At 42.7% G+C, this 26,777-nt stretch overlaps 1 protein-coding gene across 1 annotated transcript in view; it reads right to left on the bottom strand.

Moving 5' to 3' along the window:
- The window catches only part of klhdc3 (kelch domain containing 3), a 37,859-nt gene extending 11,516 nt beyond the window's left edge, over positions 1-26,343 (bottom strand). Inside the window, exons 1-8 of the mRNA XM_020647004.3 lie at positions 26,234-26,343; positions 21,780-22,021; positions 18,007-18,183; positions 17,676-17,791; positions 17,519-17,590; positions 14,919-15,132; positions 13,950-14,036; positions 12,448-12,556 (exon numbers count right to left, since the gene is read on the bottom strand). Coding sequence (XP_020502660.1) covers positions 12,448-12,556; positions 13,950-14,036; positions 14,919-15,132; positions 17,519-17,590; positions 17,676-17,791; positions 18,007-18,183; positions 21,780-21,933 — 929 coding nt within the window. The 5' untranslated portion in view covers positions 21,934-22,021; positions 26,234-26,343. The remainder of the gene's footprint in view (positions 1-12,447; positions 12,557-13,949; positions 14,037-14,918; positions 15,133-17,518; positions 17,591-17,675; positions 17,792-18,006; positions 18,184-21,779; positions 22,022-26,233) is intronic.
- Between the last annotated feature and the right edge of the window lie 434 nt (positions 26,344-26,777).

Genomic DNA, 26,777 nt, shown 5'->3' with positions numbered 1-26,777 from the left:
GCAGGAGAAGGTCAAAAAAAGAAAAGGTGTTAAGAGGTGTGGTGAGATAGACCGGCAGTAGTTGGAAGTGGAAAAGTCACAGTGAGCGACTTTATGTGGCGTCCTAGTGTTTGATGGCTCACTTTGTTACTCGATCAGGGAAGTATCAGAATGTGTGAAAGTGGTTCCTCCCCCTGCAGCAGCACTGGTTCCCAGTCTGATGAGGCCTGAGTGATGCCGCTCCCCCACTAAAACAACACTGGTTGCTATTTCAAACAACACTGAATGAGGGCGTCTAATCACCCAATTGCCGGTCCTTTGTAGCAATGCACTGCCTGCCCCACCTCATTATCTTACAGGTCTCTGAACGGCACAGTCCTAAAACTTACTGCTACAACATCAGAGTCTGTAAATACTCTAACGTCTTAAGAAAACAGACACAACAATGCAAATGAAGTGTGAGTGTTTGCACAAACATCATCAGTAACACCTCTGCTTTCTAAACACAATCAATAAATCTGGACCCGTCGTAGGTGTGTTTTCAGAGGCTTCATTGGCCATATCCTCATTCTTAGAGTGATTAAATCTGCATCCTTTTTCCTTTCTCCACTTCCTATTGAACTCTGGTCCTTTAGACTCATGCAGCTCACAGGAACTCATCGTACACTACAACTTCCTGCAGAGCTCCTTATCAGGACGGCCAGACGTGACTCCAGGTAGTTCAGAAACACTGAACACACATATCACGCTTTTGTATTAAGTGTGGTCTTCTGTTAGGAACGTTCATACACTGCATAAGCAAACATGACAAGATATGAAGCTTTGGGGTGAGGGGACATTTATTACTGACAGAATTAAGTCTGTGAAATTACTATATTAAGATCTCCTATAGATATGGTAAGAGGCTAAGGGCGCACTCACACTAGGTTATTTGTACCCTGCCCCAGCACGCTTCAGCCCTAAAGTCCAGTTCGTTTCACCAGTTTGAGCGCTCCGATCCATGCACTTCCTTGGCCCTGGCACGCTTCCAATATGAAAGCACGGGTACACAACGTGGACAGCCTTCATTATGGAGAAATCCCGGAGTGTTCTGTCTGTATCTGATTAACATGACTCAAAATAAGACACAAAGTCAGTAAAGTAGCCGTCATGTTCCCTAAATGAATATGTACAAAACAATGTGAAAACTATTTACATTTTCTGGTGCAACTCGGGAATAAGTTCTACAACGTACAATGCATAACATATACTGTATTTATATTTATTAATATCTTTGTTTTCACCTTTTGTTATGAGGATATAAGTGTGGGCGTGTTTACAGGAAGGTTGTATGCCTATATAAGTGAAAACTAGAAATTTTATGGGTTTTTAAAAAAAAAAAAAAGGTTCAAATGAATAAAAATGCTCAGAGTGATGTGACAACAAACATGAACCGTTTGTAGATCGTTTCGAAACTGAAATGCAACACAGACCCCTGCAGACGGACAACAAGCCCCTCCCCCGCCAGGAGGCTTTAATAAACACAGACAGACCGCAACCACAATCATTCGGTAATTTAAGGAATTATTTTCCTTCTATTTTAACCGTCACTTTAAAGCCAAAAAAGGAGTAAGAGCTTGCAGCCGCTCTGGAGCTAAACCTTCTTGTTTATCACAGATCGATGGATTCCCGTCCATTTCTTCGACCTTAATCTCTGCTGCCTCACCTCGTCTTACCGAGCTATCTGTGCCCCCTCCCGGGCAGTGGCTGGACGGTGGATTAAAACCTGTACCTGCCCAGACTTAAGCCCCATGCAGAGGGTGAGACACAAACTACAGCTGGCTCCCAGAGAGAGACGCCTGGCTTCAGATTAGAGCGCAGAAAAGACAGCCGCTTACAGCATCTCAAATTGCAAACCCACCCCACCCCCCACCCCTGGACAGATGTAGTTGGACTTGGTGCTGATGTTGGAGGGAAAAGCTGACCCTGCTAATCTCCAGAAAATAAAAATGTCGTCCATTTTATCAGGACAGGTTGTTATCAGCCGAGCTGTGTGTAAAAAGTTCAGGAGGAGACGTTAAATAAAGTGCCAGAGGACCTTGAATACAGCTGGTGAATACTCTACAGGGCAGGACAGATGCTCCTCTGGAGCTGGGGGATTCATTTAGGAAGAATAAGTGACTTCCTTTATAGCTTCAGTCTGAGGACTAGAGTCAGGGTCAGGCAGCCAACAGGAGACACTAAAAATAGGACGAGGGGCAACAGAGCATACTTCCTAAACGTTAATAACACCGGCTACTTTTTGAAGGATGATTTAATTTCTCTTCTAGTGATGCAGTACTCAGAATCAGTCTTAGTCTCAAGAGAACACTTTGTGAAGGTCTCAGTCTAGGAATCAAATGCAATTTTTAGCTGTGACGCACGTAAATGGGAAGTTACTTTCTAGTTGAGTGATCATCCTTTCTTCATTACACTGTACATCTTTTCAAGTGGTTGACAACTGCATTTGAAGAATCAACGCAAGAAACATGTAAATTTGTCTTTACCTACTGTATCTCTGCAGAGATATCAGTATCAGATATTTCTAACTCCCCAATATCGATATCGGCCCCACTTATCTTAATCAGTTCCCCGTATGCACATGCAGCCCTGCTCCACAGGCGCTCCTGGCTACACACTCAGGCATTTTTGGAGCTGCGTCTTGTGTGATCGGGCCCAAAGAGCTTAAATTAAATGTCTTAATGCATGTTTGACATGTTTTAGGAAAGACATCTTGAGAAATAGGAACGTTAAAGGTGCACCATGGAGTTTTGGTAGAGAAATGTGAAAGTTGGAGAAATGTACAGATTATGTGGTATATATTCCTAACTCTATACATAAACTATCCTCAGAGGAAAATGTTGTCTCTGTAACACTGAAGATAAAATGCTCCGCATTAGTTATGTTAGGGGGCCCACAACTCTCCTGGTTCCAGGGAGCCATTTTTTCCTTTGAGTAAAGTTTGTGTATTTAGTTCAGAAAATAAAGCAAAGCATTTTTTCACTTCAACTTCCAAATTTCACCACCAAATCTACATAGTGTACCTTTCAGAGGTGTTTCAAGACGTGTGCCACAGGATTTAGGAAGAACGTTATCACTCAGAGTATGTCCTCTCTTTTTAGAAAGACAATCCAACAGTGCACACTGGAACATGTGTTTCAGAGAAGTCCATTTCACTGGCGAGCGCTGTTGTTAAAACAGGTCGTATCTTCTCTTGACTCAGCCATATTTGAGACTTTGTCTCGCCATCGTGCATGGAGGTTGTTCTCTCAAAGGGACAAGCAATGCCTAGTGGTGACGAGTCATGAATCAAAGTGAAACTACTTCTGTTTAGACATCTGAATCTTTAAGACGGACGGCATCACAAAGCGAGATGTGTGCAGCTTGTTTATTTGAGCTGCTGTGCAACACTCCACCCTGTGACACCTTCATGTATACAGCCTGTTAGCGGGTTAAACAGGGTTAAGATGCAGATGAAATACTATCGTGCGCTTGTCTTTGAAGAGTAAATCACAGTGTTGCTGTGCTGCCCCGGGGTCCTGTCCTGCCACGTGCGGGGTGCCCCGTATCCTGCTGGGGTCACCTCCACTGTTTGACAGGTTTTATCTCAGGCGTGCCGACCACGCACACACACGCACACACACGCGCACACACACACACACAATTAATAAAGGAAACTTCTGCAGCCTAGCCTTTGACACCAAAGGCCAAAACTCAGCGTGTGTGTGGCATCAACATGTATGTCGTGTTGATAGGTGTGTTTCCATGGAGCCATGTTTCACAGGGGCGAGCTATTAGAGGACGCAGGAGGAGCAGTCGGAAAGAGATTTAAATGAACAGAAATCTAAGCAGAAAGGAGGAGCTTTTGTAAAATAAGAGTTTAAAAATGAGCTTTGCATGCGTCCCATGTTGTGTTTAGTCTAACAATCGAACACTCAGGTTCAACAGTGATAACAAAACTCCCTTTAAGCAGCTGGACTATCATAACAGCGGACCTATCAGCCGGTGATAAGGTGCAAAAATGGCCCTGTAGGTGATATCGAGGCTCCAGGCTTTTGACCTTCCTGATCTACTAAACAAAATCACGTGACTCTGCAGAAGCTCTGGGGCTCAACTAACAATCTCTGTTTGGAAATGACCAGGCAAATTCCTCACAGATTAAATAACACGCTGAGATTCTGATGGATTACAACCAGAGGTGTGGGGCTGGGATGTTTTGGCTACCAGTGAGATTACCTGCTGGGGAGTCTCTACAACTTCCACACAAACATTCAAACTGAACAAGAGATGGAGAAAACTCTGCTCCAAATTTAACACCTTATTTAAAATAAACTGAAGCTGAAACAAACAATATCTGCTCTAATAGTGAAGCTTTGCCCCCTAAAATAAAGCTTAGTTTAAGTCTGAAAATGAAAGAAATGTTAAAAAAAAAAAGCTCCAGGAAACAAATTATTACCTTTTGGACAAAAATCAAGCTTTAAGTGTCCCAATCTTTATTTGCAAATACTTAAAGGAGCACTATGTAACTCTGACTCCTAGTGTTTGAAATGGGTACTGCAGTCCAAATTCTAAACATTGTACAGAGCTCCCCCGCCCCCTCCTCTCTAGAGTAGATGCTCACACAGGTTGCCATGTGGTGGACACTGAAGCTTCAGTGTTTATCCAGCTCTGCATCGGTCTGTAAACCTTTCTGTGTTCTAACCTCTCTCCATTTTTCAAAAGCATCTCCAATATTGATCCTAGTTTGAGCACGTTTCTGCTCGTGGAGCTTATTAGAAACATGCAGAGGCTTTTTAGGTCGGGTACAATCACTTCTATCTGAACCACTTCTCTTGCCCGCTTCCATCACTGCAACACCTGTTGGTTTGACCTGATAACTGCTCTCATATCTGGCAAACTGAGGGGCGTCCAAAACGGCCGTGTGGGGGTGTCTTAAAAGCGCCTACCTTCGCTGGTCCAAACAAATCCAGAGCATTCAGGAGCAGAATCTAAAGTTAGAAGGAGGACATACTGGCTGCTGCATTGTTGTTAGAGAAGCCAGCACTTCAACATAACATGTTTCCTTAATGTCTGATCATATAGTAAGGTCACTTTATCATTTCACTCACTACACATCTCACTGATTGGACCTTTAATATAACACAATTAAATTTGTCTTTCAACTATATCAAAATATTTCCCCTATATGAAGCTTTCAGTTCCCTTCTTGGAATCTAATGTCTTATATCTCTTCGTTCCTGTCTTGTCTTTGCTTATGACTCAATATTTCAATCTCTTGAGAATAAAAATATGTCTATTGATTTAAACCAGTTTGTTTAGGGGTCTTCTGTTAGGACTGGCGTCAGCATTCTTCCCTATCTTTGCTAAATCTTCCAAACTTCTGCCAAGTGGATCACATGCGTTAAATCTGGCAGAGCAAAGCAAGCATGTGCAGCTCCTGACGTCAGCTCAACAAGAGGAGCGGTGACTCATTAAGTCATGACTATACGTGCACACACACCAACACCGGGGAAAAAAAAAAGCAAATGGAGTTGGGTCTGAGTGTCCTTCTGGCTGCTGCACTGGGCAGGGACGAGTAGGAAATCCGACAGCGGCTTGTACAATTTAATTAATATCCTCAACCAGGGGAAGTGAATCATGGGAAATTGGATATTTTAGGAAATTGGATATAGTAGAGTTTCTCTTTCTGAAAAGATGCCCTGAATGGACGTGTTGGAGGAGCAGTCTACAAGTCACTAAAAACAAAACTTAAACCTTCATTCATAAAAACATTCAACTGAGGAGGCGCAACTCAAGTCAGTTTAAAAATGACCTTGTTGTGATCCTTTCATTAACCTGTTGTAAATGTTCAGAGAGATTCCAAAACGGTGAATTGATTGACAGTGTTGGGCTAGGTGTCACGACAAGCTTGATGATATTTCTCTGCCAGAATTGAATACCAAGCAGATGTTCTTGGCCGACACAATTTTATTAGTTTCTCTTAATCTCGTTCTTTTGCGTCTTCCTCGATCCTTCTTTCTTGCTCGACCGTTTGTGAGGAGGCTGTTAATCTGTTCAAGGTTTCTGCTTGTTAAATGACGATTGGATTAAGTCTGTAAATAAAAAAACACTCTTTAGACAGCTCTTAGCCTGCAGTCTATAAAAATGTGGTGCACATGATTTAACAGAAATCTTTTTGCATACTCGCATGACAACATCTTTCAAAGTCCTGCAGAAACTCTACAGCTCAAAAAACAAGATATATTTTGTTTTCTTGCTATAGAGTGACGATTAAACACAAAGAGTCGATTTAAATCAGGAATTGTTACGATCGTCAGATGAGAATAAACACACGTCAGGGTAAAAATATATTCCCTGCATGAATACACATGGTCAGGTCCATGAAGCTGAAGCGCCAACCCTAGATTCCCCCTTCAGATTCCAGGCTGTCTGCTCCCAGCATGCCAATCTGTCATGTCCTTGTTCACATCCTGCCCCTCATAGGATGCCCTGTTCCCGAGCTTAAAAAGCTTCCTAAATTAGCCAAACCTAGGCTTGTCGTACGCATTTACACACAGAGTGTAAGGGTGCCAACGATGACTACAGCCTCGGCAGGAGATGCGTAATCTTTGTGGCTAAAGTCTTCATGTGCAACTCAAATTCAGAAGAGTGCATCAACTCAGAAAGCTTCAAAAAACACACACACACAGGGTGTCTTAGGGTCTGCTGTTTGTTGCTGGTGAGCATAGGTGAAGGTCAGTGCAGGTGGAGTCAGTCATGCGCGGCCCGTCCTTCGTGGGGCAGCGAGCAGGTCTCAGTAAATGAGTGTAGCAGAGACTCTGACCCGGGTGGATCAAATTGCACTCTGTGAGAAAGGACGCTCCCCGAGGTCATAAATCAGAGACGAGGCAGAATTTCGCGCCTCTCTGCAGCTCAGCAGGCCTGTTTACACTGACGTAAGTGGCACTCAACAGTCACTGCCACTACTGCCCAGCCCACCGTTTACACACACACACACACACAACATAGTCCGACACTGAAAAATAAGAAAGAGTCTCTAACATGCTGAAGATGTTTGTTTTATAAATCTGCTAACACTCTGTCCAGTCCAGAGCGCAGCCTCGCAGACTTAAAGGTTTTTATTGTTCTCCAGTAGAGTCGTAAATTATTCTTCAACAAATTCCTGCAGCTAAAATAAATATCATAAACTAGCAACAAGTATGAACAGAGGGGTTCTGTTTCGGATCAATACGAGAGGACAACTCGCAAGGAAAACAACACGCCGTCCATAAATCTGAACACAATTTCCTCGGCACACAAAACAAAATGAGGAGCCCCTAAAAAAACACAAGCAAAGCGTCCAAGAAAATAATTCACGACGGCCCGTGTGAGCATTTATCAACGCGTGAAGACGGACACCAATAAGTTTGTAGCCCTGTTAGCTGCCCTCGTGTTGTCAGGTCAAGTGAAAATAAACACAAGTGACGGCCTTTAAAATAATTGTTCACACCAGATTATAGAGAGTGTCTTTGCTCAGTCTAACATCATGACAGAACTTTAACTCCAAACACCTTAATAGAAAAACTTCCTCATTAAAGAGGAGAGAAAGCAAACAACCGAGCGTGGTAAGTCTGCTCAAGAGTTTGTTTGTGTGTCTTAGCATGTGTATGTGTGTGAGCACGTGCTTATGGGAGTTCCTGTGTGTAAGAGGCTTAAGTGTGCTCGTGTAAACAACAAACGTGCGACGCTGGAGAGAGTGTGTGTGGCCGACGTGCTCAGAGATCGTTAAGGATCATGCTCTCCTTTGTACAGTAACAGGAAACATCTTCTTTGCAGAGTTAGGACGACTAGACGATCGCCGAACTGCAAAATCAGCAGCTCGGGGTGATCAAGTCAAGTAAAAACCAGGCCTGATGCAGATCTGTGATGTGTATAGGCCAGTTTAAAAAGACCACCAACAATAACCCGGACATTAATGAACTTAATGAAAAAACTATAAGGGCGTTCACATTTGCAGGAAACTCCTGAAAAACTCCTGATATCTCCAGGAGGAGCTTCATGTGTGAAAGCAAACAGACACTTTATTCACTCAGACTTCACTCTGAGTTTCTCCTGCCAGACCACTTGTATTTTCTCCGCAGCAGGCTAGAGTGAGCTGATGTGAGAACGCTGCAGGATATAATCAGGAGAATTCACCTCGAGCCAATAGGGGGGGAGAGTGACATTTATATCCTGTGACTGGAGTCAGTGCATTGACTGTAAGTAGGCAACCACTTCAATCGATGCATGTAATAAAACAGCTTACTGAGACCTGCTCATGTTTTTTTCGTCAGTATGTTTTTCTCTGCTCTTTAGTTCAGATTGTGATTCTGTTGAACTACACGTAGCATCAATATAAAGGCAAATATTCTCATTATAGCATCGTATAGAGGACTCAGTTGCTCCATCCTGGTGCGTTCATGACTAAGTGTAAACTTTAATAATGCAGACAAGTTGAATTGTCTGCAGCTTCCTGTAGAAGATAAAAACCTAAATCTGCCCTGCAGCCTTTAAACAGGATGTGCGAGACACTTTGTGGTGTTTGATTTCTTCCTAGGCTCCCTCCAGCTCGCTCCATCACCTCAGCCGCCTCTGTGACCCTCCCCTCCAACACCCGGCCCTATCTGCTGCTCACAACAGGAAATCATGACTCCTTAAAACCATCCTGGACTAATCCTGGCGAGAAACCAAACAATGCATAACCGACTTGAAACATAAGCATTTTCTAAAGCTCTTCATCCATCATAAACTTTATTTCTTCTTCCACAGGTACATATCAGGAGCTCGCTTCTCTGACTTTAGACACATTAACGTTCTTTTACTTTTGTATGAAAGTCATGCTTTAGACGGCAAAATCTCAAATCCAAGCAGGCAAATTTCACCCGACAAGTCCAGATAAACGTCTTACTTCGAGATATGAAACATCCAAAAATAAAAAGCCTGAATTGTTTATAATTAGTAGAAATATCTGCCAACAGGTGAAGCTAGTTTTTGGTCTTGAAATGAGATCTCTAGGTCTAAACTAGTTTGCTACGCTGTAGGTTTGCGTTGTGTTATACATACACAAAGCCAACTTTTGTAGCCTCAACAATGTTACAACACATTGATACGATGCTCTGTGATTGGGCCGCTGGGTAGCATTGTCCTGCATTAACAACATTTCCGGTATCGCCGATACTTTCAAAATTCTGCAGAAGGAAGAACGCTACAAGCCGGCATCATCGACTGCTGCTCAGTACTTATCAGCTCAGACTCCTACATCCTGTTTCAGTCGCCATGGTTTCCTGTTCACAAACTACCAGAGAATGTGGCGCATCCAGAAAACTGATATAAGAAACATAATCAGTACATCAAAAAACACACTCACACTCAGTCGTGTGTGTGTGGGTGCTGAATCCTCAACAAATCGTATCAAGAATACTCCAGGAGAGAACTCCAAAAACTTCTGTGTCCTCCTTTTATTGCAGCTCAGCCCGTCTTCACTGAGGTAAAGAAATACAGGTATCTCAAATCTCACCTTCTTGTCCTGGCTGTGTCAAACACACACACTACATATTCTTCAGACAAAACAGGAAAACAGACTTTTACATCACTAAACTTCTTTCCTCATTATCAACACATATTTCCTTCGTTCCTTATTTCAGATCAAGCATGTTTGAGTGAATTAAATAAAATATTCAGGTCACATAATCAGGAATCTTTTAAGTGACGACGATGACAGTTTCAGAAACTGTACACACGATCAAAGATGCTGACATGGACGTATCGTATATGCACAGAGGAGTTTTTAAGAACTTCCTTCCGGTCGATTACAGTAAAGCCAAAAGGAAAAGGCTTCAGGTGATTTTTAATGATGCATCTTTAATCATACTCAGGGTACCAAGGTGGACGAGTGAAAGCAATGTGTCATGTGTTGGTGAGGAGATATGTGTCTGAAACTGAGACAGAAAGTGAAGCATTACGACACATTTTGGAGTTTAATAATAATGATTTAAGAAGCACTAATGGAGCTGCTGTGAGCTGGGTGAAATTAGGAGCATGGTTGTGTATTAGGGTGTGTTGATCCCTGTGATGTTGTGACCGCTGGAGCAGTGAAAATGAATCCAGCAGCAGCAGAGAGAGGTCTTCAGCAGACGTGGTGGAGCTGAGAGGACTCTTATCCACAGCCTCCCGATCCCCACTATCAGGTGATCACAGTGGGGTTCGCCTGATAGGGGGATAGGGGGTTCGCCTGATAGCACCCAGCCTTGTTGATAACAGTAACCCAGCTCCCGGACCACTCTGGACCATGCTTAGGTCGTTAGCTACCTCATTAGTCCTCTGGCTACTGGCCTATCACCGGCCCGTCACCAGCCAAGAGGCACCTTACCAGCTACGATCCCCCCGCCATCACTACTGTCTGCAGCCAACAGGAGACTCATCACAGGCTGCGGTCTGCATGAGCCAGTGACTCCAACTGGCAAATTATAACGAGAGGAAAGTTATCTTCCCAACAAACTGATCAAAAAACAAAAAAACAATGAAAGCTGTTTGAGCCTCATAAAGATGATGTCAAACTATTTAAAGGGAGAGGAAGAGTTCAACCACTCAATTCCACCAGAAGCATGTTCGGTCCACCTGAGTACTTGAGTCAATGTGTGTGCGTCAACTGGCTCCGCTGCGCTCAGTCCGGAGTCCTTCGCAGCAGATACGCAAGGAATTCTTATCTGCAGGATGCCGGAGCATCAATTCACCACAGAGCACATCTGGTTAATTTTCAAAATAAAACACTCCGTTTTGACGATTCAGAACAATGACCTCATGTGTTTGTTGATGTCTTTATACTTGTTTATACCACATACTTTGGATTATCTTGCACTGTCCCCGAGTGTAATCTATAAATACCAGCTGGCTGTGCTGCTCCTTGCTGTGCAGCCAGTGGGTGTTGACGTACGAGGGTGCATGGAGCAGTGCAGACATGCAATGCACACGTATCTGGTGGAAGTTCTGGGTACGTGTTTGTTTCACATCTCCAGAAAACTTTTGCTGATATGATTGTTTGTTTATGTTGCAAACCAAAATTTCATCCAGGAGGAAAGACGTGCCATGGGGAAAGTTTCTTTCTAAGTAAAATGTACAGTGAGGTGTTAATCGAGCAGTTCCTTATTCTCATCATGAGGTAGTCCCGTGAGTGCATCCACACGTCTGACTTTAGGATATTTTTGATATTCTCTGTAACAGAACCAAAAGGCTGAGAGCAGGCAGCACTAAATTAAGAATACAAAGCCACATCCAGCGCTTAATTCTGTAGGAAGACAAAGTCTCAGCTGGCACACAGTGACACAGTATGATGTCAGCTTACACTCCTCTGAGGGAAACAAAATTAACCACTAAGAACAATTCAACATGAGGATATGTGGCTGCTAATCCAAATCATAACCCCCCCCCCCCCCCCCAAAAATGATCTCAGAAAAATAATCTGTTTTTTAGGCTGTGTGTTAAACTGAGTGTTTGCATGGTGTTATGACTGTGAGTCATAAGTGTGTATTGTATTGTGTGTTTATTTGTATTTGTGCCATTTCCTTATTTGTGTCTGTTTGTTTTTTTCTGCTACGCTGCAGGTACCCGCCATTTATTGGACCAAGGCTGAAGGGAGCTGCGGAAGCTGCAACACTGAGATTGTGTTCATTGTCAGACTGACTGTTAATATTGTATTATTCAAATTTCTTTGAGCAGTCAGTTTAGGTTGTAGAGGAGAGAAGCCTTTTCTTATGATTCAACCTGTTTCCTGTTTTTCAGTTAGAGAGGTCTGTAATGTAGAGGAGCAGTATGTAACTCTGACGCCTAGTGTTTAAGATGGGTACTGCAGTCCAGATTCATAACATTGCAGAGAGCTGTCTCCCCCCCACCCCCTCCTCTCTAGAGTAGATGCTCACACAGGTTGCCATGTGGTGGACACTGAAGCTTCAGTGTTTATCCAGCTCTGCATCAGTCTGTAAACCTTTCTGTGTTCTAACCTCTCTCCATTTTTCAAAAGCATCTCCAATATTGATCCTAGTTTGAGCACGTTTCTGCTCGTGGAGCTTATTAGAAACATGCAGAGGCTTTTTAGGTCGGGTACAATCACTTCTATCTGAACCACTTCTCTTGCCCGCTTCCATCGTCCTATCTCTCCATTAAAAGGCACAAAAAAGCCCAAAAAAGCCCAAAAATAAATCTTTAAAAAAAAAAAGGATGTGCAATGACCGTACTGCCGATCTGTTATAAGGGTGAAAATAAGATGAGAATGATTTTTGGGAAAGCAGTGGGCACCAACTTGACTGTTTAGCAGCTACATTTGCAGCTCTATCGATTATTTTTGTTGTAAAACATAAAAAACAAGAAATAGAACATTTTATTGGCTCTACAGCGGACAGAAACACGACAGTACAAGCGTTAAATTTAACGTCTTACCTCGTTCCTCCAAAGAGGATGATTCGATCTCCAACCATACAACAGCACTGCCGTCTCCTAGGACACGGACCTTTCCCCTTTGGTTCTACTTTATTCCAGGAGAAGGCTTCTGTGAAGTGAACACAAGAACACAACGAGGTTGAGATGATGGAACAAGAAGACAGAATAAGACATGAAAGCTGCAGGTTTCATCCTCTCTTTAACAGCTCACCTTTAGAACAACAACCCCTTTGGAATACAGGTATTCAAACACTGACTTAAAGTTGTGTAAACCTTCAGTTTATTCAGCCTCATGCTTTCTTTAACCACAAACAAAAGGCCCAGGACACACAAAGACAAAACTCAACCTTCATTTGAACACAAAACATCTCATGTCAGGAATAGAAATAAATCTCTGCCGCTCTGCTGAAGAGCACAAAGAGTGACGATGTTGAAGCTCTCTCAGCTGTTCCATATAAGGATGAAAAGTGTTGTCTCACACGCTCTCAGTCGACAGCATCATGGCATCTCTATGGCAACAGGCCATTCAGGCTTTGTTGGATTAATAAGGGCTGTGATTAAGGTGCTGCCTGCCCTCTAGTGGACAACAAAGCTCAGGTTCAAATGGTTAAAATCAGACATCAGGTTCTCGAGGTTAAAACTCTGTAGCTGGAAAAGTGAGGATCCAAAGTGCTATTTTGTCTGCTGTAACATAACACAGAACTTTACTAATCCTGAATGAATTTCTTGATCCAGATTTCTCCAAAATAAAAATAGAAAGTGACACACATGAGCATCAAATGTTTTTAAAATTTGGGGACCTTATGGAACGACTTTGTTTAAATGCTCAGCCGGAGACTCTCCTCCTTATGCAGGCCGCTCTCTTTTTGTTTCTGCATTCATATACTCCTCTGATGGTCCCAGTGTCCGAGTTGGGAAGGTGATCTTCCGACTTCAGTGTGTTCACGTTCAGTTCAGAAAGTCTGACTGTTGTAATGGATGCTAGGAAGACGATGTGTGTAAGTTCTCTGTTACGAGTTATATTTAAGCAAAAAGTTGATGCTCCATACATGAATTTATCAAAAGTATCTACCCACCCTCCCAATTGTTCCGATTGAGCAGGCATTCATGTACTCGTTTTTAACGGTTTTTTTTGTTTGTTGTTGTTTTGATTGAGTGCCCCCTGGTGGTGGTAATTACATACTGTGCCTTTAAGAAAAGCACTTAAACTGACCTGAGAATCAATTTGCCAACATTAATATGAGCAGATTAAAGCTGCAGATATTGAATACTGTCTGTGTGTGTTTGTGGCACAAAGTCTGAGAGTGTGTTTTTCTCACTGGGTACAGAAGACCGTCTGAATGACTGAGCACACGAGCGAGCAGGTAAGTGGGTCAACATGAGCAAACAGCCAGCGCTGCTTTCTGTCAGCAGGTAAGATCAAAAACAAAACGTGTACGCCTGCAAAGACACGTCGTCACCTCTGCACAGTTAAAGTATCATAACGATTATTCACGTTTTACCTGGGTTGAACTTCCACAGGTCGTTGAAGTGCATGTCCAGACGGGCGTTATATCCTCCAAATATGTACAGCTCCCCGTTGTAGGAAACTAAACACAGAATGGAAACAAAAGCAAGTGTTTTTATGGTCCATCGTGCAGATTCATAAACTCTGCAGCACAGAAAATTAAACATCATAAACCACTTAAATTAGCCAGATTTGGCAGAAAATGAAATCTTGTTCACATTAAATGTAAAATACTGTTTATACTTCCACAAAACAAACAATTAAAACAAACGAAGCTTGAGAATGAAACAGAGACGACGTTCCTCTGGAAATAATAATTATAATAATCTTATTTTCGAGGCGCTGGTAGTCCAGTGGTTAGTATAATCTGGCACTACTACCATCTGATGTCACTGACGCCCAGCCACCACCTTTAGACTGAGTCATCCCCACAACCACCGCCGTCCTCATTCATGCACAACCTGCTCCGACCTCCACCTCAGCGGTGAGAAAGTGTTGACAACAGTAACATGAGGAACACAAAGGAGAAATCCTTCCTGCATATTATCCCATACACTCTTTTGTAAAGCGTCTCGAGATAACACTTGTGATGAATTGGCTCTACACAAATAATGATGGCTTGATTGTCTGCGCGTGCCATGTACGGAGGCTATAGTACTCAAAGCGAGCAGCCCGGGTTCTAGTCCGACCTGTGGCTGCTTTCCTCTATGTCATATCTCTCTCTCTCTCTTGGTTTCTCAAGCTGCTGTCCTAACCTTTAAGAAAGGCATAAAAAGGCGCAGGTAGCCTAGTGGTTAGTGTGCATGCCCCATGTACCAAATCTCTCTCTCTCTCTCTCTCTATGTGCATTGATCTTAAGCTGCATCTTCATCAAAAGTACAGGTTGAATGATCTTATTCAAGAATATTTCAGATGATTTAGTCAAACTGTTCATAACATCTGATCGCTTGTGTTTGTGTCTTACAGGCTGAATGGCTCCTGCGTCCCTCGGGCAGCGGCTGTGCTGACGGCGTGCTCAGCCAGCAGTTGGTCTCCGTGTCGAACACTTTGATCTTGTTGCAGTAGATCTCGTTGTTGGAGTGGAAGGGGCCAAAGCGGTCTGCTCGCCCTCCAAACACAAACATCTTCGTCCCGATGATGGTGGCCGAGTGGAAGTCTCTCCAGCGTGCAGGATTACCCTGGAAGAAGACCAGTCGATGATGTTTTTTTTCACCCAGCAGAGGGATGAAACATACAGGCGTCAAGTTGCTTCCTCTCATCATCAAGTAGATTTCACAGAGAGAAAGGAGGTCTAACTCCTCAGCATCTCTGAAATCTCAATGTGGCCAATTTAACTTGATCTTGATGCAGGAAAAGATGAGACTTCAGTACCAGCAACTTTATGTAAACAGTGCCATCTAGTGGACTAAGTCATCCACTGCAACGGTGCTCTGAAGTAGAACCATGTAAGGCCTATGAAACATCATGTACAGTACAATGAACAGACTTATGAGGGAACAATCAGATTTAAAAGCAGGGTTGGTAATTTCCTCCAGATCCACTTTTTCAGTTTTTGGTTGAAATTATCTTTAGGTCCTGACAGAAATTAATAACTCATGTTCTCTGAGAAAGGAACAAAGAAAATCCATCATCTGTAGCAGTTGTAATCCTGTAAAAACTTCGACCAATGTCTGATACGAGATACCAATCTGATGAACCAATCAGGCGCCTCCCTGTCTCCCTGCTCGTTCTCTACCTCTTGTGTACTCTAGCTCACACTCAAAGTGCGTCACCGATGACAGAGTTTATAATGTGAGTTTACTTACTGCTGAATGAGACACGAGACGATGTAGTTTCTACACAATGTAAGAGATGAGCTGAGGTCCAATTCTGGAGCAATGGCGCATGTAAGTGAGGGGGCGTGGCTTTAGAGGGAGCACAGAGGGGAGGGGGGGAGTGTAGACGGAGCATTGAGGGAATGCTACTTTCAAAATCATGCTAGTTTTGGAAAATTACCAACCCTGCCTTTAAATTAAGCTGCCTGTTGTAGAAATGAAGACCTTTAGATGAACCTCTGAATATGTCTGTAGATCATCTGTGCTCTTTTAAAGTTCGACTTGATCATAATATTTGAGAGCATGTACTTTGAAAAGTAAAAGTAGAGCAGGTGGTTTTTGTTTTCATGAAGGATTACCAGTCAGAGAACATGTAGAAACAAATGTATTGTTCAGTCACATACTCGACTAAATCTATAAGCACCACACTGTAATCCCTTCGACGACGAATTGTTCGAGTCCAGAAGTAAAACCAGGTAGTGTAAACTTAGCCCCCCTTTCCCCCGCCCCCCTTGTTGCCCGAGGGAGAGAGACTGCTGCCTCTGTCGAAAATATACTTAACAAGAATTTATCACATGAGCAGGTTGGCTTCATTCAAACACACATGGCATCTCCCAAAAGGGGAGGGTATATAATCCTCAGTGAGTCTGTTTGTATTTGGCGACCTCCCAGCGAGCTGCATTACATTGCTCTGCTTTCTGTATCCAGCCAACACGACCAACCCGGTGCTTAGGAAGCAGCTCAGCCAACCAGAGCAAAGACTGACAGGTTGTTGATTTCAAACATTGTAACCGAGCTTGTTGCCAGTATGGCTTTTACAATGCAAGAATTTCAAACTTCAATATTATTCTAGTAAAAAGTTAAGGATATCAACACATGTTTTCATACCAAAGTCACAGGCTCCTAATATTTGGTTATTTCTTGATTTTAGTGACCAAGACATGCAGGTAAACTTCTGATCCCTGTCTTGTTTGCATAAATACATTGGCAACATTTCAGTATTGAAACTCTCTCTCTTTCTCTCACAGTGATTTGGGTTGAAAATATGGCAGATCTGAAATTTTTTTTACGCTTTGATACTTTTTATTTTTCATTAAAGGTCACATATGATGCTAAAACCACTTCACCATGTTCCTCTATCTCTAATATGTGTCTCTAGTTTGTCTACAAACCCTCCAATGATGAGAAAAGTCCATCCTCTCCGTCTTTTGCCTGCTCCACTTTTCAGAAAATGTGTGCTCAAACAGGCCGTTTGGAGATTTTCCCTTCATGACATCACAAAGGGCAGTAACCCAGGTGGGTGACACTCCCACAGCTAGGTGTTTGTTCTGCCCTCTGAGTCTGCCTTCTCACTGTAAACAATAGAACATGGAGCGAGATGCCCTCCATCTTGCTCCACACAAGCCCTTTTCTCATTATAGCATCCTATGTGATGAAGCAACCTTCGTCCATCACTTCAACATCGTTCTATTTTACGTCGTCTTGCCTCAGGAGACCCCCCGCCCCCCCTCCCGTCTAACTGGGATAGTCTCCCGCTTTGAGATGCATATGTGAGCAACAAGATCAGGAGAATATCCGAAGCAGTCCTACTGAAATTATCTAGATATTTTCAGGAGTGTAGATGTGAAAACAGCTTGAGTTTATTTGTCAGAGTTCTTTGTGTCCATCTTTATTTAAACATTTATACTAAACGCGTTACGAGGATTCTTTGTACAGGATGAACTTAAAAACAGCTGCCGGTTAAACTCACCCTGGCATTAATTAATGACCAAACCATGGTGTTGGTGTCCAGCTTGTGGATGTCATTGGAGAAGCAGTCGGCCTACAAAACAGCAGAGGAGATTAATTCAATCACGTTCCAATGTTTCAGTGAGCTGGCCTCAAAGTGTTGAGTGATAAAAACTCACCAGCTGCTCGTATCCTCCAAATATATACATCGCTTTGCCCAGGATGCAGGCAGAGTGTCCGTCCCTCGCACCCGGAAGTGTCCCCGAAATCTTCGGTGTGAACCATCTGTGGGTGTCTATGAAGCAGGAAGGTTTATATTAACTCTTGAGCGCCCGAACCTGTCGGTGTCGACCTCACACTCGAGACATGTGCAGAAAACCATCTCACATAAAATCAGGTGTTAAGACTCCCTGACAGACAAACTAATGTATCCTCCAGGTGCATCTCAAACAAAATAGACTGAAACTATGATGTTAAGGTTAGCGGGAGTTAGATGCAGTTTTTACTTACTGATATCAAAGGCGTAGAGCACATTGCAGGCCCCTTCTGTGTCGTTACGACCACCCCAGAGGTAGATTATATCATCCAGCAGCACAGCTGTGTGGCCGTAACGCATATACGGCACTTCACGGGCACGTTCATTTACCCCCATCCTCACTGGAGGCAACTTCATCCAGCGCAAAGACACTGAAACACAATCCAATTGAGAATGTTTTGTTATTGTTATTTTTAAAAGATTTATTTATTTGTTGCCTTTGTAGAGGGACAGGACGGTGGATAGAAGGTGAAATCAGAGAGAGAGGGGGGATTATTTACAGTGATGGTAACGACATGCATCAAAGGAGCCACGGGTCAGATTCTGACCCGGACTGCCCGCTTTAGGACTGAAGCCTCTGTACATGGGGCGCACAAACTAACCACTCGGCCACCAGCGGCCAGTGAAGAAATGTACTTTTGATCATATAGAAGGATTGGTTCCATCTCGTCTGAACGTCATCACAGAGACAATTTGTGGACACTTCTCACAGTTCAGTTTGAATGTTTGACTCAAAGCCAGAGTGCCCAACGATCTTTGTTGATCTGTGACATGGATCTGCGCCATCATACCGATATGTACATTACGTCAATATCGGACCTGATACCGATATTAGATCGGATCCATCCCATCTCTAATTTTAACTTCACTTTTCAAGAGGCAAGTTCAAGATAGGTTTGAAAAGATAAAGCGGCCTTGGCCCTGGCATGCTTCGAAGAGGTGTGCTTTGGCATGGTACAGTTCATGCACGAGCAGAAGCACGATAACGTTGACAGTAGAGTTGGGACGACACGTCGTCCCAAACAACTACATTGTCCCACACTCCAGTCCAGTGGTGGCAGTAATGCACCAGAAAGCTAGTCGCCAATCGCTATAGACGCTAAAACGGAAGAAGAAGAATTCACACAACAACAACAACAACAACAGCGGCGGCATGCAATAACAGCAGCGCGAGCACCGGGGAGCAACTCATAGCCTCATAGCACACGGTCATTAAATTCAGCTGGCGTACCACACGAGTACGACAGCAATGAACAGACATTTGGAGTGAAAACACCCGGGAGCTGTGTGTCAGGATGGCAGCAAAACACCGTAAGTTGTGTTTACTTTCCCACCCTGGAATGTTCGATTATCAAGCATTGATACAGAATGTGTTTTAGTAGTAAACGTTACATGTAACACTGTTGATTTGTTGTCTATAAATACATCACTACTAACGTTAAGCATCGTTAGCTGTCCGGACATGTTTCTAATCTGTTTGCTTATGCCGGACGGGTGATTTATACCCCGGCGTCGCTTGATAAAATATGACACAAAAGAGACATCTGTTCTGTCTGCTAGGCTGTCATGTGATGTCGCCGTTTATTCCAAAATTTCGGCACGGTACGGGACAACTGGGCCTAGTGTGAGTGCGCCTTTAAGAGTAACATTTACAATACATTCATTTTAGAGTGAAAATAAAGATAAGTAGTGACATCAGGCTAAGGTCCTAAAGCAGCCTGGCACACCTGCAGTTTGTTTAACCTCCTTTATAGTTTAACAAGCTCTAACATGTCAAAGACCATCAGGACGGAATCCAACTTTCAGGTTTTCTAAGGTCACGTTTTACTCAATGAAGCTCAAATGAGCTCCCTGCTCTCGTGCACGAGCTGCAGATTAACCTTTAACGGGATTATTTTATCAGCATGGACGATTATAAAACAAGATTATGGATTATTTGCATGAAGTAAACACTGCTCATTCAGTGCCCGGTTTAATTTCTGCTGGTTAAAGTCTGTTGTTTCCTCTTTTGCGAAACTAGAAATACTTTGAGAGATTTTGTATATATTCCTGTTTAAAATAACGGCTGAATAAAACATAAATAAACTAATTATGAAGGCTGAAAATGTGTGTGCACATTACATTTACTTTCAGTGTTTCCCCTACCATTATATTAGGACAGCCCCCCCCCCCCCCGAAGGTCAAGTTAAAAAAAATAAAACATTTTAGAACAATTTAGAACACGACAGCTGTCATTAAAAGTAACGCATGAACATCAATATTCCAAGCGTTTGTGTCAGCGTGTGTCGGCGTGTGTACCCCCCCCCAAAAACTGTAAACCTAGTGGAAACACTGACTTTAGTAGGTTATTGGATACGTGTTTTTACTAACACCTGTTCAGTTTTGTACATTTTTATGTCTGCTTAATGCTGCTTTATATGTAGCCTGTCTGCCTCATGACTGTCGTGATATTTCTATTTGTAGCTTTTAGCGATGTCTGAATCTGTTTTTTTAGGGAGCCTTTTATAAAATCTGGCCAGTGACAACAGAGGTAAATTAGCCTTTTGGCTAACTCTGGCATATTTACAGAAATGTTTATTAATATGCAATGTCCCTGTAAAAAAAAAAAAAAAAAATCAAATCAAATCGTGAAGAAGTGAAGTGTTTCAGAATGTAGAAGAGTAAAGAAAAAGCAGAAAATCTGAGAAAAGAATCAAAGGAGGGCGCACTCAAACTAGGCAATCTGTACCATCCTGAAGCACGCTTCACCCCTAAAGTCCAGTTCATTGGACTGGTGTGAGTGCTCCGATCCATGATCAAGAACGGTATCCTTCTTTGACCCTATCATGCAGGAGCAGAAGCACATGAACACAACATGGACATGAAGTATAATCGATCACCGCCTTCATTATGGAGAAATCCTGGAGTGTTCTGGCTGTATCTGACTAAAATGACTAAAAATAAGACACAAAGTCAATAAAGTAGCTGTCATGTTCTCTGTGTTGTTCTACAGTGTTTAGACGCAGACTCGACCGATGCATTCCTTCATTTTTTTGAGTCCGTCTGTCTTGTAAACTAAGCCTGCTTCAGGATCACGTAAAGCTGTGCATGTGTTGTATCAAGACGTTATATACAAGAGGTAACCGTGCTCAGGCCTGGTTAGTCCAGGAGCAGAGTGACCGCAGGCCAGCGGGGGAATGAGGAGGGGAGGGGCCTCAGCACAGTTCGGGACAACTGGGGCGAGTGTGAGTGCACCCTAAGAGACAGCAGACTGAGCTATAAAATAAGACATCAAAGAGAGGAAGCACAAAGAAAGTGATGAAGTCAGTGAAACAATGGTTAGAGGTGTTTATGAATTTCCATCACAATCAGTCAGAGAGGCAGCTTTATCAAGGTTTGGATACCAAAGATCTCCTCATGGTTAAGAAACAGCAGGCAGGCTCGAGATACTTTAGGAAGTCATAAAACCATAAAGCAGGTGGCTGCCAACACGGAGGAAAAACAATCATTTAAATAGGTTACAGTTTTATAAAAGTTACAGCAGAGAATGTAAAGAAGACAGCTGTGTTTGTGACAGTGAGAAAATATCACAAACCACCAACAGAAAGTCGAAGCCAGCTGTGATGAGAAACTGTTAAAGTGAAGGTGCAACAACCTCTCAAATAACTGTTCACCTCATCCCTCCTTCATTTGAAAAGCAAATTTATGAATTCTTTACAACATCAAAGTTTAGAATCACTTTACATAAATATATAAACCACAGCTGCAGTACTGATGTAAATTTGAGACCTTTCACGGTCAAGTCAGAGTCCTCCTGAGACTTGAACTTTATCTTAGTGTATTTTTTTATTTACTGTGGGTGTTTTCAGGTCATAAAAAATGAAAAATCCTGATAACAGTTGCAAGCAATATCAGAAAGAGCTGAAAACAGTAGAATTTCTTGTGCAAAAACAAAATCTTTCCACACTTACATATATCCAGCACCCACCTGTGTTGAAGACATGCACATCAATCTGTCGCAGCGTCTCGTAGTCCTCCCCGGAGCAGTAGCCCCCAAAGGAGTACACCTTGTGTCCCACCGCCACAGCAGCATGGTTGACTCTCCGCGGCCCTCCTTCTAGGTGCACCGACCAGCGCAACATTCCACGCGCAAGCACCTCTGCGACCTCCAGTCCTTAGACCATCACTTTGTCGCCCGCTTGGATCCCATCAAGCCAACACCATCGAAACCTGCGATGAACAATGAGAGGAGAAACACTCTGCTTAGGGGAGGCAGTGGGGCAAACTAGGAGGGGCAATCGAGGAACACACAAAGGGGAACTATTTGTCCTCTCGGGGTAAGAGTTACTCTGCTGCTGCTGCTGACAGGCTCAAAAGCCCCGGCCTTATCTGCACCAGGAGTATTTTAAGGAGTGATTAGACCTACTACACCTACCACTCCCCTTTCTTTCTGTTCACTCTCCTCTCTGTACTCTATAAATATAGAATCATATAAATAAATCTGCAGTCTTTTGGGACACAAACTGTCAATAAAAAAAATACACTATCACTTGAACTATAGTAAACTTGTTTTAGGTAAGTGTTATAAAGCAAGTGTTTCCCAGTCTATTGAAAAGAGAGCTGAGACCAAGCGGCAACCTCAAGCGTTGATAGATGAATCCAATGCTGAAGTGTAAAATCCTGCAGTTCCTCGAGTGTCCACTAGAGGCTGGCTGCAGATGCACAGGAAGTCACATGAACCCTTTTCACACATATGGAAATCTCCTGGAAAACTCCGGAGATTTCCAGGAGGAGCTGTATGTGTGAACGCAACAGCCGAATTTTTTACTGCGATATTACCCGGAGTTTATCCTGCCAGACCCCTACTATTTTTTTCTGCAGATAATCCGGAGGAGCTGATGTGAGAATGCAGCAGGATATTCTCCGGAGATTTCAATTTCAGCCAATGAAAAGAGAATGATGTTTATATAGTGACCGGCTAAAGTGTCTGCACGCGACCACTACGATCTCCGTGCACGTAATTAAATGTCTGCATTATGTTTTCTGTTCGTCAGTATGTTGTTCTCCACTCTTTTGTGGATGTTATCATTCCATTGGATTACGCATAGCATTGATTGGGGGGGTTTGATTTGATGAAGGATAAGAGTTATTCACAATAAGGCGTGTAGCTGACCTGATTGACAGGCAGGTGTTGCGCAGCTCTCAGCCTGTTGTTAGGTCACCTCAAAAAATAATAGCCCTATTCAGACTACTGTTTCAAGCCGCGATATTCACGCCCCTGTGACGTTTCGCCCTCAATCAGAAAGTCGCTGAGATATAATGGGGGGAAGAAGTGACCCTGTACCCTCTGCTACCCCTCAGCTGCGCCAGCGGGGAAGCACAGCACTGTGTGTGTGTGCATGTCTGACTAATGTGTGTGCTGTGCTCCTGCAAAGTCACAATGTGAATTCACAGACTGGGACACCGGTATGAATGTACACAGACATGTCAAGGCAGGTTTTAGTTTGATAGTTTGAATGGTTTAAGGAAAATCATTTGGAGACTTATGTCGCCCACATAGGACAAACATGGATTGCTGTGTCTCAGGAGGTTAACCTATATTTGAAGTTGAGTTAGCATTTTTTGATTGATGTGCAAATTCAAAAACCATTTGATGGAAATGATGCACACCAAAGGACCTCCTCTGTGAAAAGCTCTGCAGCTCTTAGCTGAACGGCAGCTTGCACTTTAACATCATTTCAGCAGCCGGTGTGGTGGAAACTTCATGTCAAAAAAAGAATTCAGTCTGAATAGGCACCTCTCAAAACCGTCTCAGAGGACGGTCGGAGGAAAAGCGTCAGGAATTCTCTGTGTGCTGCTCGAAGCATAACTAGTCTACTTCATGAAAACATACCTTGAAAAGAAAAGTATGATGCCGAGCTAAAGCATCAGGAAACACAACAGATAGGGCTTTCTGTCAGAACACTTTCTGGAGGTTATGTGAGCCCTCTATGTCTCTGTATTTATTGCCAATATATTCACAACAACTGCTTCCAGCTTCATAAGAAAAGTATATGAAAAACAGCTCGTTAAGATTTACTTCACAGATGCAGAAAAAGTCTGCAACTTTAAAAAAAAAAGTTAAGCTAACCCTACACACCCCTGCTTATTCTGTCTCAATGACTCACGGTCTCACTGACCTCCAACCTTCGTTTCGCTCTTATAAATAAACCCCCAGAAGACCACTTCACATAGACCTTTCTATTTCAAGCCCAAGCATTTCTTAAGCAACAGGCCAATGTGAGTCTAAGTTCTTCAGAATCCTGATAGCTGTTTTGTTGTGCAAAAAGAGAAAAACAACAATGACCGTGAGTGACCTTAACTCTAACACAGTGCAGGCTGTGCTCATTCAACAGGTATGTAAAGCTGTCTCGGAGCATATCAGCAACAACAGTCATGTTGTCAACACGTTCGATACTTGACTAAAAATGGTTCAAGCTCCATGTTATTATTGCTCAAGTCTTTAATGGTAGCTTTTTCCCCAAATAAATAAATATGGACAAAAGCAAAAGCTGCTCTATCTTCAATTCTGGGCATACGTACATGTGTGACTGTGTCTGCAGAGACCCTGTCCTCTGACTGGATTTTCTCGTTTTGGTTTGTTTTGGTTGACTCGGGGCGTTTTTGGCAGGGAGCTGGTGTGTTTCCTCCAACCAATGACAGCGCAGCAGGTGAGTTTGGGAGTGGAAACAATAGACTGGATGCGATTCACTATTTATTAATTTTAATAATTTGAAGGGTCTCCACATTTCATTACATTTATCTTCAGAGCCTCGCAGTGTGCTTCTCATTTCTTCACACTTTAGGTGAATCAGAAACCCTCTTATCCAATAACAACTGAGAACAATTTCTAAGTTGAAAGCTGCTGGAAAGTGCAGTAACGTCTCTCTGATGTTCAGCTCTTTATTCAAACATTTCCATTACATTGTTAAAGCTGCCATGTAAGGTCAAGACTTCGGTAGTCATAGAACACTTTGATATGATACTTGGAATGAAAATCAAATTATTTATACACCAGGGATGCACCGATGACTCAGTTCATCATCAGTATGATGTCGATATCAGCTCTCTCACCATTATTTGCCAATGTTTATTTGCTGAGCCAAATCAATCTAATGCTGACATCCCTTACGCCTAACTACTGATTCAGAGAGTTTACTTTTTATTGGGCAGATGAAGTGACCTGTTGGACAAACGCTGACTTGTTTTCATTGTCAAGCATGAGAGAAAATGTTGCATAGTGTGAGACTGACACCCAACAGCCAACATCGGAATTGGTAATCAGCTAAAGTGTTATTTAAAACATCTGTATCTGTGTCGACCCTGATTTTCCCAAGCGGCGCCTGTCTAATTCATACCTGGATCGACAACAAAAACAGATGTTTTATGCATCCGATAGTGGGTGATTTCTTGTTTCAATTATCAAAAATGGCAGGCAAACATTGCATTCTGTCATTTTCCATGCAAAAATGTTGCCAACGTATTTGTGCAATTTAGACAGTGTGCAGGTGTTTGTGATGGATGGATTAATTCCTCTCAGACGCACCTGTATCATGAAATAGATGTAGTTATTCAAAGACCTCTCTGTGTAATAAATCATTCAAATAATGGAGTTTGTGTAGATTTAAAAAGTGGTATCGATATTTTTTCAAGTATAGACATTTGTTTTTACAACTAAGACCCCACCTGTGACAAAGTGGCTCCACAAAGTTGAAATACTGGAACAACTTGAATTAATTAATTCCTTATTTATGCAACAGTACACACGTTTCTGGTAACTTCATCTCTCAATGAATCACACCACAACTTTCTCACACACAGTATTTGATCCTCTCTGAGTGGTAACATCTGTGAGGGGTTTGAAGCATCTGAGCATCTTCTACATCTTTAGAGGAGGATGTTGTTTATGACAGATGACTGTCACAGTCTGATACTCCTTTAACATAGGGGAACATCCCTGTAAAAGACTCCACAGGTCTCTGTTATGACCCCACATATTGTTGATTAATGAAGGTAATCTGAACCTGGTGACATTAAGCTGCAGCATTACTTCACTCCAGTCAACGCCTCAGACAGCAGTTAGCCGACGTTAGCTCTCCAAACAGGAATAACACACTCCTGACAGGACCTGTACACAGTGCCAGCTTCAACAACAACCGTATAACACTAAGACGTTATGAATGTGTCTGTCTGATAAACAACTGAGCAGGAGGAGGAGCTGCTGCTAGCTGTGCTAAAGCTAACCTGTAGGCTACCTGACTTAGCTGTTAGCACGCTAACGTAAACTAAACAGAAAACAGGCGGATAAGCTAACAGCTAACAGCTAACAGCACTCTGACAGAGCTCCGGGCTGTGCTCCTATCACACATTCATACAAACACAAGAATAATAAACTGTAGCTACCGTCAGGTCCGCTCGGTTGTGGTTCTGTGGTTCAGGCAGCGCTTCCACCGGGAGCCTCCACCGACTCCCTCGTGACGTGCCGGGAGGAGAAGCGCCAGCGCCCCCTGTCGGCTGAGTTCACCGTGGAGAAAACACAGAGTCATGTTCACACTGTATGATCCAAAGTGTTTTATAAACTGTGGTGATGCATGTGTAGATTTATTTTAGATAACATTATTTGTAATTTTAACTTTCTTTTTGGCCGTTTACGTTTGAATTACGAAGTACGGGAGAGGATTAGGGACATACTAATGAAATACATAATGAGGGGAGGAAGATTGTTTTTGTTTCCATTTTAGCACTTCGAGAAAAAAGTCGAAATGTCGGGAATGAAGTCCAAATATTGGGGAAAAAGTGGAGAAGTGGAGATTAAAGTTAAAACACTATTTTTTTAAAACCATTGCGAGAATAAATATGACATGTTGGAATTAAAGTTAAAACAAAATTTTGTAAATAAAGTCAAAATGTCAATTTGAAATATCGAGAATAAAGTTAAAATATCAAT

The sequence above is a fragment of the Labrus bergylta genome, chromosome 10 (genome assembly GCF_963930695.1).
Source record: "Labrus bergylta chromosome 10, fLabBer1.1, whole genome shotgun sequence".
Classification (NCBI taxonomy): Eukaryota; Metazoa; Chordata; class Actinopteri; order Labriformes; family Labridae; genus Labrus; species Labrus bergylta.
Note: the sequence above shows the minus strand (reverse complement) of the source record. Positions and strands in the feature narration are given on the sequence as shown.